This window comes from Aspergillus ambiguus (assembly GCF_047715705.1).
Source record: "Aspergillus ambiguus strain CBS 117.58 unplaced genomic scaffold BDV59scaffold_1, whole genome shotgun sequence".
In the NCBI taxonomy this organism is placed as follows: domain Eukaryota; kingdom Fungi; phylum Ascomycota; class Eurotiomycetes; order Eurotiales; family Aspergillaceae; genus Aspergillus; species Aspergillus ambiguus.
This window is the reverse complement of record NW_027395514.1, coordinates 522,623-534,066: the sequence shown is the minus strand read 5'-3', so window position 1 is coordinate 534,066 and position 11,444 is coordinate 522,623. Positions and strand designations below refer to the sequence as shown.

Sequence of the window (11,444 nt, the reverse complement as noted above, 5' to 3'; positions counted from 1 at the left end):
GGTTGTACAAGGGAGGTCAGCCGGCGAGTCGCCCGAGGCTAGCCCATCATCACCATCGAAGTTAAACCCGCTGGAGGAATCCAACATGGCCTTGGCGACGGGCTTGGCTGTGACACTGGGGGGTGGAGGAAATGGGCGGCAGTGCTATGCAGCATCCAAAAAGGTACAACTCGTGCGCAAGGAGAAGAATGTCGGGTATCCAGACTGGCGACTTTGCTACCCTCGTTTCTTGGCGGATTGCCCCGTTTCATCTGAGTTGCAATACTCCGTACGGGGCAAGAATGAAAGAGAAGAGAGAGGGGGAGGCGCAGTCAGCAGACGTTGCCAAGAGCTGCTGTGGAATGAAGAAGAAAGGGGAGGGTAGGATATGCAAACATTGTTTTTGTGCACAATGCACGGGGGGGAAGTTGTTCAGCTGTTTATATCTTGGCATCGTCTTGGCCAGAGCTCTTGGCTGGCGCTATCCGGCGTTTTCATTGCCTGGTCTGGGCTTCACTGAAGGATCTGCTAGAATGCTGCGTTGTTGCTCTTCGCCGGTCCACTTTTTGAGACAGCTCGTCGTTGATCATGCCGTCGTGATGCTCTATGATTCACTGATCGTGGGATTAACGTCGTCGCCCCTGGCATTATGCTTGAGACAGGCTGGGAGGCCTCTCGGTTCGTATCAAGGGTGAGACTGGACGCTGTATGGAGTTCGTTTTCTGGAAAAATGCTCGCCTCCCGTCATGATTCTGGCCATACCGCAAGGGCCAAGCCAAGATCGATGTGTGTCGTTACACTGTGGTAACTCCTGATATCATCCAGCCCGGTCATGTATCGAACGTGCTTCCTGTCGAATGGAGGATACGGAGGTACGATACCAGATGGTATTCAAAAATACTCGGAGGAAGTTGCAACTTGCAAACTTGCAGAGGAATCAGTCCCCCGTCCACGGCTCCATTTAGATCGTGCTCGATCTGGCTTCGACTTCGGCATAATTTTGTTGCCCCCTCTTTCTCTGCTCCGGCCTGGTAAGATGGCTTAGTTGCAGACACAGTACATCTGTCAAGGCGGCAGAGACGCATTTATCCGCCTGGAGCAGGAGTTAGCGCCTGGGCCGAGGGCACTGATTTGACAATGGGAGTGATCCCGAGAGCGCTTCCCGTGCCAGCATTCTCATCCTTGAAGAACCGCTCTGTCGAAAGGAGACCGTGCTGTCCCGGCGGAGATGTTCTCCAACCGTCAGTCGCAGGCTTACCGGATTGGGAATGCCATGCGTCGTCTGTTCAGTGCTAAAGGAGCTTTAGCCCTGTGGGTTCAGTCCCTTAGTGAGCCGGAGTCCCGTGCACCGTCCGTAAATCCCTCATAGAAAACTCGAACCGTTTGGGAGGGCCGACGTCGGCGCTTGTAGGAGCATTTGGAGGCAACTGATCGAGGACGGACTCCTACCATCCGTTGATCCTAGCGTTGGACTATCCACAGCGCCCTCGATACTCTAAGTACGCAGTACACGAGAACAGTCATGGGGAGTCCACCCGTCCATGAACAAGTCACTCCCTCTCCCCACACTGTCCACGACGGATGGCGTGGCTACATGCACCTTTGTCCGCCCCCAAACTGCTGCTGCCGAAGACTTATCTCGCAGTGTGCGTGGAGGATAGCCCACGCCCACGCCCACGCCCACGCCGTCTGGGGACCGATGGAGGGGAGAGCCCTTTCTCTTTCAGTCTCCCGGTGACGGATTAGTTGAGATCTGATTGGGAACGCGACCAGGAAAAGCTCCATGGCTGCTGCGGTGTGCGCAAGTCCCTCTGCCACATGCCCATCATCTCCGCGAAGCACCAGCCAGATATTGGCCGACGGTGAGGTCACCTCGTCGTTGGAGCGAAGCTTGCGGTGCGTCGCGTGCCGCGAGTATTTACATGGGTTCTATTTCTATTCTATGTAGACGACCGTATCTTATGGATCTTATTTGCCTTCTACCCTGTAAGCTTTCGCGGCTGAACTCTTCTTGGAGTGACTTGCTCGACAAAGCTGTTGAACTGACTAGCTACAAACGGGCAATCCGAGTGCAGCAGTTCGTATTAGGGCATGGCAGAGTGGTTAGTCTCTTGTGCCGAGTGGCTGATGTATGAGTCGATCCTGATTGCTGGGAGCAGAGAACCGCAACCCACTCGCGGGCAAAAGAAAATAGAAAAATTCAACATGACCTTGCCGACATGGGACAAGTGGGGGGATCCTTCAGTCGCAGGAAGCTTGACCAAGACTCAAGATTCTGCGCCGTGGGTGGTTCATCCAGCCAGTGTGCCTGGTCCTCTGGGTCTCCGCCCCTCTTGAGAAAAAAAAAATATCGCAGCGGCCTTTTTACTCTCGTATGTGTGTGTGTTGACCGCTTCATGGAGGTCGCATGTCGTCACCGCGGGAGTTTCTGTTATGTGATGGCATTTGGATATAGGAGGATAGACAGGCGACTCAGACGTTTTTTTGAATGTTCCCCGAGCGTATTCTGGGTTTGAAATTCTGCTGCCTTTCCAGTATCACCCCTGTCTTTTTGGGTTTCAGTCTCACAGGGGCAGGGAAGGCCTTGGCACATAATCCATGTACGAGAGATCTTCGCCGGGGCGACAGTGACACCGCCTCCTCTTTGATGTCTTTCTTGTCGTGAATGCTTCCCAACCTAATCCCAGGCCGAGTGCTCAAGAGAGCAGCAGACAAGACAGAGGGAATGCTCATCCCTGGGGTGATCATTGTGGGGACGCTCGCATTGTCGTTCTAGGCATGGACAACTCGGTGACGGTCTCTCCCTGTTCGCCAAGGCCAAGGCTGAGATGATCCAATGTGGAATGTGATGATGTCTCGGGGGCTGGTTTGCTATGCTGAGGCGATGTTCCTACGGTGCCAGAGCGGTTTCGTGGAGGATGATCTACGCGGATGTCACACAGCCAAGAGTCAGCTATTCCGCCGAGTCTGTAGTTTGCAATAGTGGATCGAATAATGGATGATGGATGAGGTGTCTCGCTGGGATGGAAGTTATCGCCTTGGTCTTGGTCTTGGTGAGAGTGGACGACATCATCCATCCCACTGTTCTTTACTACCTACTGCGTACGCGGTATCTCTCTGCCTAGGGTCAGGCACTGGCCAAGTCGATAGCGTCATGGCTGAATGGAGGGTGGGATCGACCGGTATTGGGGTGGTTTTTTTGGGCCGTCAGAGCGAGTGTACACTTCATCTCCTACGCAAGGGGGGATCGGTCCGAGAAAACAAGGTAGTCTTCGCTGAGGCTTCTTTTGCAGCTTCCATTCCGTAAGATAGATACGAGGGGACGGACTGGCATTCCCCTCCGTATCGTATTGATTGGGATTTTTTTTTTCTTTTTGCCCCTTCTTTTCTGTGGGAGGGTTCTTGGTACGGCGGTTGCTAGTGCTGTGTGTTCCTAGGGTATGGGTGACGGCAGACCCGCCCAGCCCACACACAATTGACCGGATCAGGAACATGGCTACGAGATGAAGCGAGATGAGGCAAGACGGAAGCTGGACGCCGTACGGCGTAATTTGGAAGTTGTGTGTGGGTAGGTATCTACGACGTACGGCGTAGGTGGGAGATAGTAGAGAGGAATGACGATGAGGGGTAACCAGACACGGAGTAATAACGGAGGGATAGATTCGAGGAAGCGCGTAGAGCGCGGGATTGTTAGTCTACTGCGTACACAGTATGGAGTACACCCGGGGGATTGGATTGGCGGCAGGGGGGGGTCTCCGCACGCTGGAGAGTTTCATATTCGACGGTTCCATGATGATTTGATGATGGGAGGGAGTAGGGAGGATGGGAACCAATGCCTCAGGATTCAGACGTCCTTTGGTCCATCGATTGGGAGAGTGTGGAAGAGTAATCCAGTCGAACCAGGAATCAGAGAGGATGTTGATCAGGCTGAAAGCGGGCGAGTCGAGGGAGTCTGGTCGGGACAGTGTTGCCGTCTGGCGGCGTGTAAATTACGGCTGTCTGACATGCTCGTGCTGTGGTCCTCGTGGGGTGGGAGGGAACACGGCAGACGGTTGTACCCCAGTACTTTAATATGAGATTAATGGGAGAATGGAAGCTGGTGATTCCGGTAGGACGAGCGATATGACTACCTAGAGTTATGGTGAAGGGACCTAGGTAGAAACTGTAGATACTGTAGGTAGATTCTGCCCGGTGCGCAGAGGAACTACCTTCGGTAGAGGTGGATAGTACGGAGGTACTTCTGTACGGTTATGTACGCAGTAATCTTAGTCATCTGGTGCAGCAAAATCCCTCATAGTATCGATCCCGATGGATGAAACCGGCCGTCATCATCCACGTCAAAGAAATGAATTCTGCTCTTCTACCTCTGCGGCGACTCTGTTGCTTTTGATGCGGACCTTTGTCTCTGATCTATTTTCATCTCCCCCCGGTCTACCTGGAGGACTCCCTGCAAGGCGCAGGAACGATGACTGCATGGAGGGGCGTGTGATTGGTGGGAGTTTGCAAAAAAAAGAAAAGAGGTCAGAAGTGGCAATTTGTAATACCGAATGAATTTTCAATACAGGCTTCCCTGAAATGAATTTTTTTCCTCAATTTAATTTTTTAATTTTTTTTTTTATTCTCCGACTCCAACATTCCATTCCTTCTTCTTCTTCTCCTCCATCTGCATTTCTTCTTCCCACACACTCTCATCCACCTCACACAGCCAACTCACTCCCGGGGGGGTTTTTCTCTCTCCACGCGTCTTCTTCTCCTGGCGCTCTCCCAGAGCTGCCATTTCTTGAAGAAGGCGTACAAGTCTCTTGGCTCGCGTCTACGAATCCCTTTCTTCTTCTCCCTCACTTATACTTCCACCCGCTACTTCTATACAATCCCACCTTCTCCCACCATGTGCTCTTTTATATCATGACAATCTTCGTCCTTCACTGGACTCTTTCTTCTGTTGCCCTCTGGGTCGATCGTGTCTCTCGTGATTGATCGATCTCGAGAGAGTATCTTCTTATTATCGGATTATCTGTGATCTTCATCCTTTATCCTCCTCCCGCCACCCGTCCAGACCCTCACCTCACCACCACCACCACCTCACCTTTCCCCCGATCTCGTGGTCTGTCTTCTCTTCTCCACCTTCTCCTGTCAAGGGATGGCTCACTTGCGTGGTGAACGCCCCTTTGCCGCTCTCCACAACCTCCTGAAGATGCTCCTCTCACCCCACCAGTCCAACAAGCCTGTTCATCAGGACAACGACATGGCTGAGGACGTGGACGAACCCCCCGATCATCGCTTTCTCAACGCCTCCGCCATCAACGTCGATGATGGTCTGGTCTACGTCAAGTCTCCTACCACCGTCACCGACCAGAAGGAGTCCCTTCTTACCCGCGCCCTGAAGCACAGTCCGGTCCTCAGTCCCTCGGACCAACCCACGTCTCAGGACCACCCTTTCTGCCGCTCCTACCCCTACAGCGTCAGTGGCGTATCTACCGCCGAGCTCACCAGCGATGGCGGTCTGACCAGCCCTTCCTTGTCCAACACCCCGAGCCCTCCTCTACCCGCCCACTTCACCAGGCAAGGTCCTCAGATGCGGGCCGAGAATACCAAGACGACCACCCCGGAAGTGGGCGAGTCGGCGGTGGAAGCCAATCTGGGACGCAAGAGGTGCATCAGCTTCGCCTGCGGACGGAAAGCGGAGGACCCGAAGCCGGAACAACAGTCGCAACCACAACCTCCCACTCCTCAACGACCGATCGCTCCCGCCCACGATAGTGATCCCACTCCCACGGAACCTCTCAAGCGGAAAACCACCCTTACCTTTGTCTGTCCGGCTCGCGACCCCGACACTCGTCCGGAGCGCTCCCCCCTCCGGTCCACCGCTTGCCGTGCGCGGGCTCGGGGCTCCCCTGCTCCCATTGCTCGAAAGGCTTCTCCGGAAAAGACCGCTGTCACGGTTCCCTCGCCACAGAAGCCGAAGTCTCCCGAACAGGACCGCAGAGCCGTCATTCCCAGCGGACTGGGCAAATTTGAGGAATCGGAGGCTACAAGGTTCCACGAGTTTGCCAGCTCGGTCGAAGAGGACGACGAGTGGGTTATCAAGTCTTCGGATTATAAAGAGAAGATCACCTTGAGTGATTGTATGAAGAAAGAAATTGCCATTCGCAAGCTTGGTGAAGAGGCGGAGGCCGAAGAAGCTCTGGAAGAGGATGACGAAGATCAGGACGAGGACGACGAGGATGAAGATGAAGACGATGATGCCGACGATGATTCTACCGTACATGATTTCTCGTCCGACGATGGAAACGAATCGGACAACGAGGCCGGGTTCGCCGACTCGGATGAGAGTGAGGACGGATCGGAATACGAATTCTGGGCTCCTACCTCGACCACCGCTGCGACTAGCCCTCAGACGCTTGAGATCCCTCGTGCTGTTCTTCCCCGTCGCGATTCCAACACATCCTTTGAGTCGGGCCATGAGGACCGTCACAGCTGCTGGCCTCCCGCGCTTTCTGGAAAGGCCGTGAGCCGGCCGACGAAGGTTCCGAAGATGCGCCCGAGCACCCCCAATCTGCCGGACAGCACGGATTTCGTCTGTGGCACGTTTGACGAAGATCGCCCGTTGGAAGCTGCCTACAAGTCCCGCATGGAGCAGCGTCGTCTCTCCAAACAGATTGTCATCCCTCAGGATATTGATCCCAGCTTCCCTACGTCGGATCCGGAGGATGAGGAAGACGACGACGGCGAAGTTGCCGAGTCGATCATGGTTGACGAGGCGCCTCGCGGCCGCCCCGGTGCCGATCAGACACGGAAGGTCTCGCCCCGCACGTCGCCTCGTCGGATGGTTTCGCCGCCGCCGCCGACGACTCGTCGCCATGCTCGTTCATCCCCTCGCCGTCTTCGTTCCCCTCCGCCACCGGTCAAGTTCAAGTCCCCCTTCAAGGGTGAAGCCATCCCCACCAAGGATGTGCCTCGCCTGGACCCGCGCGGCCTGAACATCAGTGAACTGGTGCAGCGTCCCCCGATGACGCGTACCAAGTCTCTCCCCCGAACTCCGAACCCCTTCTTCACCAAGTCTCACCAGTGGTCGGGCATCGTTCCGCTCCGGGAGTCTCCGGAGCGAGAGTTGTCCCGGACACGCGAGGTGCATACGCGAGGCCCGATAGACATCGTCGAGGGACTCGAGAAGAAACGCCAGAAACGCAAGGAGAAGTTCTGGCGGCAACACTGTCGCAAAGCTGCCAAAGAGCAGATGGAGCGACGACCGATCCCCGGCAAGGGTGCCGAACGGATGAAGGACCTGGGCCTCGCAGTTGCTGAGAGGTGCCGAGCATACGGCGTTGGAGAAAACGCACAGCTCGTCCTATCTGTTTAGGTTCATCCGGCGGACCGTGTCATTCATTGTACATATTTTTGCTTGTAACGGTCACCCAGTCTTATTGTCCCCTGATACGGGTTGATTGGTGTACATTGAGCGAGCGACATTCGCTATAACTGGTATCGATTTTTAACTACGTGACGTGTCCCACGGTTTACTCTTACTTTTGCTCTTCTGATTTCCTTATGGAGGACATCTGTCTGCATTTCCAGGCGGTCTCACTTTCGTTCTTCTCGTATACATATTTCCTTGGCATTCTTTTGGCCTTTTGCATGGAGGTTATGGAGTATACCCCTTTGTTAGACAAGCAGATGAATTATCCTGATAGCTATGCATGTAGCCTATGGCTGCCTACTAGTACCTGTAGGTTCGTAGTAGTACTATTCCGTGAGCGGCGAAAGGATGATGCAAGAATGATGCATTCTGCCTGAGGCACCACCACTAGCCGCGCCCACAGCCGCTCGGCTACGGCGTCTACCGCCCGACGGGATTGGAACCACCAACTCACGTCAGTCCGACAACCTGGCCGTCTTCTTTTCCCTCTCTTTTCCCTCTCACGCTTTCGTCCATCGCAATCCCACCTCCCCCACCCCGCGCTTTTCCGACGCCCCGTGCGCCTCGAACCGATCGCTTTTTCCATCATGTGGATCATCAACTGGTGTAAGTCTCCGTCGTTGGGCTGTCCGTCCGTCCGTCTCGAGTCGAGTGCCGTCGAGCCGACGAGGACTGACTGACTGACCGGATGGATCCATGAACTGAACCGAGAATAATGCTGATGTGACGGGACTTCGGGTAGTTTACGATCTGCTGGCCTCGCTGGGCCTGCTGAACAAGCACGCCAAGCTGCTTTTCCTGGGTCTTGATAATGCCGGCAAGACCACCCTGTTGCATATGCTGAAGGTGCGCGACGGAACCCTCGCCCTCCCCAATCCCCTCAAAAGTGAAACCGACCTCGCTAATCTCCTCGTGTAGAACGACCGGGTCGCTATCCTGCAGCCCACCGCCCATCCGAGTATGTGCCGACAGCCCACACCACCACACCACCAAACGACCGGAGGAGTGATATAGACATGAACGGACGGACGAATGGCTAACGCTCGCAGCGTCGGAGGAACTCGCCATCGGCAACAACCGGTTCACGACCTTTGACCTCGGTGGCCATCAGCAGGGTACCTATATCCCCCCTCCCCGTCCCTCAGATGAAACAGAAACCCCAAGCTAACGAACACCGACACCCAGCCCGCCGCCTCTGGAAAGACTACTTCCCCGAAGTGAGCGGGATCGTGTTCCTAGTCGACGCCAAGGACCACGAGCGGTTCCCGGAGTCCAAGGCCGAGCTGGATGCGCTCCTGGCCATGGAGGAGCTGGCCAAGGTGCCGTTCCTCGTGCTGGGCAACAAGATCGACCACCCGGACGCCGTCAGCGAGGACGAGCTGCGCCACCAGCTCGGCCTGTACCAGACCACGGGGAAGGGCAAGGTGCCCCTCGAGGGGATCCGGCCGATCGAGGTGTTCATGTGTTCGGTTGTGATGCGGCAGGGTATGTTCCTTTTTCCCTTTCCCCCTTTCTGTTTCTCCTTTTTTCTGGCTGGGTGGAGGTCCTGACGGGATGCAGGTTACGGTGAGGGTATCCGGTGGTTGTCGCAGTACGTCTAGATTGCTGGTCTCGATTGTGGGTTGCGTTGGGTGGCCCCCCTCCCCTTAATCCCCCGTCTCCATCCCATGCCCATCCACGTACAACCCCCTGGAGTGGCTCGTGGAGGGATATTATCTACCCGGTCCCATGGCAAAAACTAGATCAATCCATTGCTATTCCTTGCTTTGTTTCTGTTGTTGTTTCATACCACCACTACCGTTATTTAGCTTGAATGCAGCATAGCGTCAAAACAGACTACATGGGTTTTCCCGTAGTGTCAGTGACACAAGACTGAACCGTATGTCCAATGCATTGATCTAGAGTACAGTGCCATCCGTCGTGTACGGGATATACCATCGGAGGCCACGGCCATCATTACCAGACAGACGAGGAGATGAACAGGTCGTTGCTTATTGCTTGGCATTACACTCACAGGATGTTCTTTTCAAAAAGATGTGACTGGGCAAAAGAGAACACCAGATGCAGCCCGTCGCTTCCCCTTCCCTGGCAAATGGAATGAATCAGACAAAACAGAGGAGCGAACAAGAAAAGGAGGAGATAAATGGGGGAAATCGCAAGACGGGAAAAAACGAAATCGAACAAACACCAACCCCTCCTGTCAGAAGTGCCTTCCAGAGAAATGGAATTAAAAGGCGAGCGAAAGAAGAAATGGAAAACATTCAGCGTAGAAACACAAATCGAAGCCGCTGGGTGGATGGAGAAGTGCTGGAGAGGAGACGGGACGTTCTGCCGAAGGGGAAAACTCTCGCGTGGTTCGGCATCTCTGCTGCTTCCGATCGTCTAATGTATGGCCATTCGAAGTCGTTGCGAAAGGGGGTCTCTCGTGTGGTGGTGATGGTGACAATGGTGGTGGATGGGTATATGCCGCTCTTTCTTATCTCCGCCCGAACCTGCTGCACATGGAAAAGCTCGTATGATTTCTTACTTTTTCTTTTGCTTTCGCGGAGGAGTGATGGGTCTGCCTGAGCTCATGCCCCCGTAAACGTACTTTTGTTTCTTTTCTGCTGGTTTCAAGATCTATCCGGATTAGCAGGGAGTTTTCCTTTTTTACCGCAGAAGCGTAATCCAACTTACCTGGAAGGAACAAAGCAAGCTCTCGTCAACACTCATCATCGCGCCGGCGTTGTCGAACTCGCCGCAGTAGTTGGGCGCACTGAATAGCGTGACCAGCTGTCGTTTGGAAAAGAACTCATAACCGTCCTCAACGACTTGGTGCGCACGGCATATCAGATCCATATCGTGTTTCTGCAAGAAGCGGGATACAACATCCGGTCCGAACGTGAACGACACACCTCGGTCGTTTTCGCTCCAGCCGGTGATGTCTTTGTCGGGATCGGACCACAGCAAGTCGCACAGGAGACCGCAGTCGGGGATCTATTCCAGTCAGCAAATCGAGCCTTGAGCTTCAAACAGCCCGGCAAAATCTCGAGGACGGATGTCCGCGTGGGTGAAAGGACCGGATGCCCGGGAGGAACCGGCACCTGCTCGGGGTGAAATGAGAAAACTCGAGATAGAAAACTTACATCGGTGGGGCGCATGACCCGACGGATCTGCTCCATCGAGTTGAGGTCGGGGCTCAGGCCACCGTGCATGGTGAAGATCTTCTCGTCGATGATGGCGGCAATGGGTAGGCAGTTGAAGCAGTCGGTGAAGGTCTTCCACAGCTTGATGTTATACCGGCGCTTGCACTCATCGTAGAAGCCGTAGATACGGTTGATGGACGCGCATTCGTGGTTTCCGCGGAGGACAAAGAAGTTCTCGGGATATTTGATCTTATACGCCAGAAGCAGGCAGATGGTCTCAAGAGACTGCTTGCCCCGGTCGACGTAGTCGCCGAGGAACAGGTAGTTGGCCTCCGGCGGGAAGCCGCCGTATTCGAACAGGCGAAGGAGATCGTAGTATTGGCCGTGAATATCACCGCAGATCTAGCAGGTAGGCATTAGTGGGGATAACAGAGGGGCAAGCAGTCGCGTGCATCCCGGGGAACCGGTCTCACCTTGATGGGGGCCTCCAGCTCGAGTAGGATGGGCTGGGAGATGAAGATCTCACGGGCCTTGGTGCAGAGATAGCGAATTTCCGACTCCAGCAGCTGGACTTGCTTTCCCGGACGGCTGCCTCTGACCTCCAACAGTCTATCAATGATCGAGTCCAAATCCACTTCCTGGTCCGCCATGACGTCGGGGGTTTAGCGAGAGACGAGGAAGAGGAAGGGGGAAGAGAAGAGGTAAGGAAGAGAACAAGGACCAATTAAAACAGGCGTGGAGCGATGAAGGAAGAACGATGAAAAGAAAAAGAAGCGAAAGAGGGCAAGGGGACGCTGGCGGAGGGCCCGGTACGACTGATGACGCGGCGTCTATGGACTGTGAGGGGTTAACGAGATTCGAAAACGAAGGAAAGGAGGATCCAAGGAAGGAGGAAATTGGGTGAGAGAAACGCGTGAAAGAAG

At 54.6% G+C, this 11,444-nt stretch overlaps 5 protein-coding genes across 5 annotated transcripts; 4 read left to right on the top strand and 1 right to left on the bottom strand.

The window, feature by feature from the left end:
* Positions 1-1,809: 1,809 nt before the first annotated feature.
* Positions 1,810-2,566, top strand: BDV59DRAFT_2446 (uncharacterized protein). Its single transcript, XM_073696049.1, has 2 exons — positions 1,810-2,081; positions 2,139-2,566. Exons 1-2 carry the CDS (start codon positions 1,902-1,904, stop codon positions 2,493-2,495), a joined length of 537 nt encoding a protein of 178 aa, XP_073553026.1. The 5' UTR covers positions 1,810-1,901; the 3' UTR covers positions 2,496-2,566.
* A 1,779-nt stretch (positions 2,567-4,345) lies between these two features.
* BDV59DRAFT_2381 (uncharacterized protein) lies at positions 4,346-5,038 on the top strand. The gene has a single exon (XM_073696023.1). The coding sequence runs from the start codon at positions 4,555-4,557 to the stop codon at positions 4,954-4,956; it is 402 nt and encodes a 133-aa protein (XP_073553025.1). The 5' UTR covers positions 4,346-4,554; the 3' UTR covers positions 4,957-5,038.
* Positions 4,556-7,667, top strand: BDV59DRAFT_166538 (DUF2457 domain-containing protein). The gene has a single exon (XM_073687730.1). The coding sequence runs from the start codon at positions 5,120-5,122 to the stop codon at positions 7,337-7,339; it is 2,220 nt and encodes a 739-aa protein (XP_073553024.1). The 5' UTR covers positions 4,556-5,119; the 3' UTR covers positions 7,340-7,667.
* A 205-nt stretch (positions 7,668-7,872) lies between these two features.
* On the top strand, positions 7,873-9,254 carry sar1 (Arf family GTPase SAR1). Its single transcript, XM_073696010.1, has 6 exons — positions 7,873-8,002; positions 8,139-8,242; positions 8,315-8,354; positions 8,446-8,511; positions 8,582-8,881; positions 8,957-9,254. The coding sequence occupies exons 1-6, from the start codon at positions 7,984-7,986 to the stop codon at positions 8,995-8,997; spliced, it is 570 nt and encodes a 189-aa protein (XP_073553023.1). The 5' UTR covers positions 7,873-7,983; the 3' UTR covers positions 8,998-9,254.
* Positions 9,255-9,850: 596 nt separating this feature from the next.
* On the bottom strand, positions 9,851-11,269 carry glcA (type 1 serine/threonine-protein phosphatase catalytic subunit GLC7). The gene is made up of 4 exons (XM_073696014.1): positions 10,995-11,269; positions 10,522-10,923; positions 10,073-10,372; positions 9,851-10,015 (listed from the first exon to the last, which is right to left on the bottom strand). The coding sequence occupies exons 1-4, from the start codon at positions 11,169-11,171 to the stop codon at positions 9,920-9,922; spliced, it is 975 nt and encodes a 324-aa protein (XP_073553022.1). The 5' UTR covers positions 11,172-11,269; the 3' UTR covers positions 9,851-9,919.
* Positions 11,270-11,444: the final 175 nt, after the last annotated feature.

Coding starts and splice junctions, on each gene's coding strand:
- sar1 (XM_073696010.1), top strand. Junction 8,355..8,445: donor GCAGCCCACCGCCCATCCGA/GTATGTGCCGAC, acceptor TAACGCTCGCAG/CGTCGGAGGAACTCGCCATC. Junction 8,512..8,581: donor CCTCGGTGGCCATCAGCAGG/GTACCTATATCC, acceptor ACCGACACCCAG/CCCGCCGCCTCTGGAAAGAC.
- BDV59DRAFT_2446 (XM_073696049.1), top strand. CDS start 1,902: ATGGGTTCTATTTCTATTCTATGTAGACGACCGTATCTTATGGATCTT. Junction 2,082..2,138: donor TATTAGGGCATGGCAGAGTG/GTTAGTCTCTTG, acceptor TGCTGGGAGCAG/AGAACCGCAACCCACTCGCG.
- BDV59DRAFT_2381 (XM_073696023.1), top strand. CDS start 4,555: ATGAATTTTTTTCCTCAATTTAATTTTTTAATTTTTTTTTTTATTCTC.
- glcA (XM_073696014.1), bottom strand. CDS start 11,171: ATGGCGGACCAGGAAGTGGATTTGGACTCGATCATTGATAGACTGTTG. Junction 10,924..10,994: donor AGCTGGAGGCCCCCATCAAG/GTGAGACCGGTT, acceptor CCTACCTGCTAG/ATCTGCGGTGATATTCACGG. Junction 10,373..10,521: donor GGGTCATGCGCCCCACCGAT/GTAAGTTTTCTA, acceptor TGACTGGAATAG/ATCCCCGACTGCGGTCTCCT.
- BDV59DRAFT_166538 (XM_073687730.1), top strand. CDS start 5,120: ATGGCTCACTTGCGTGGTGAACGCCCCTTTGCCGCTCTCCACAACCTC.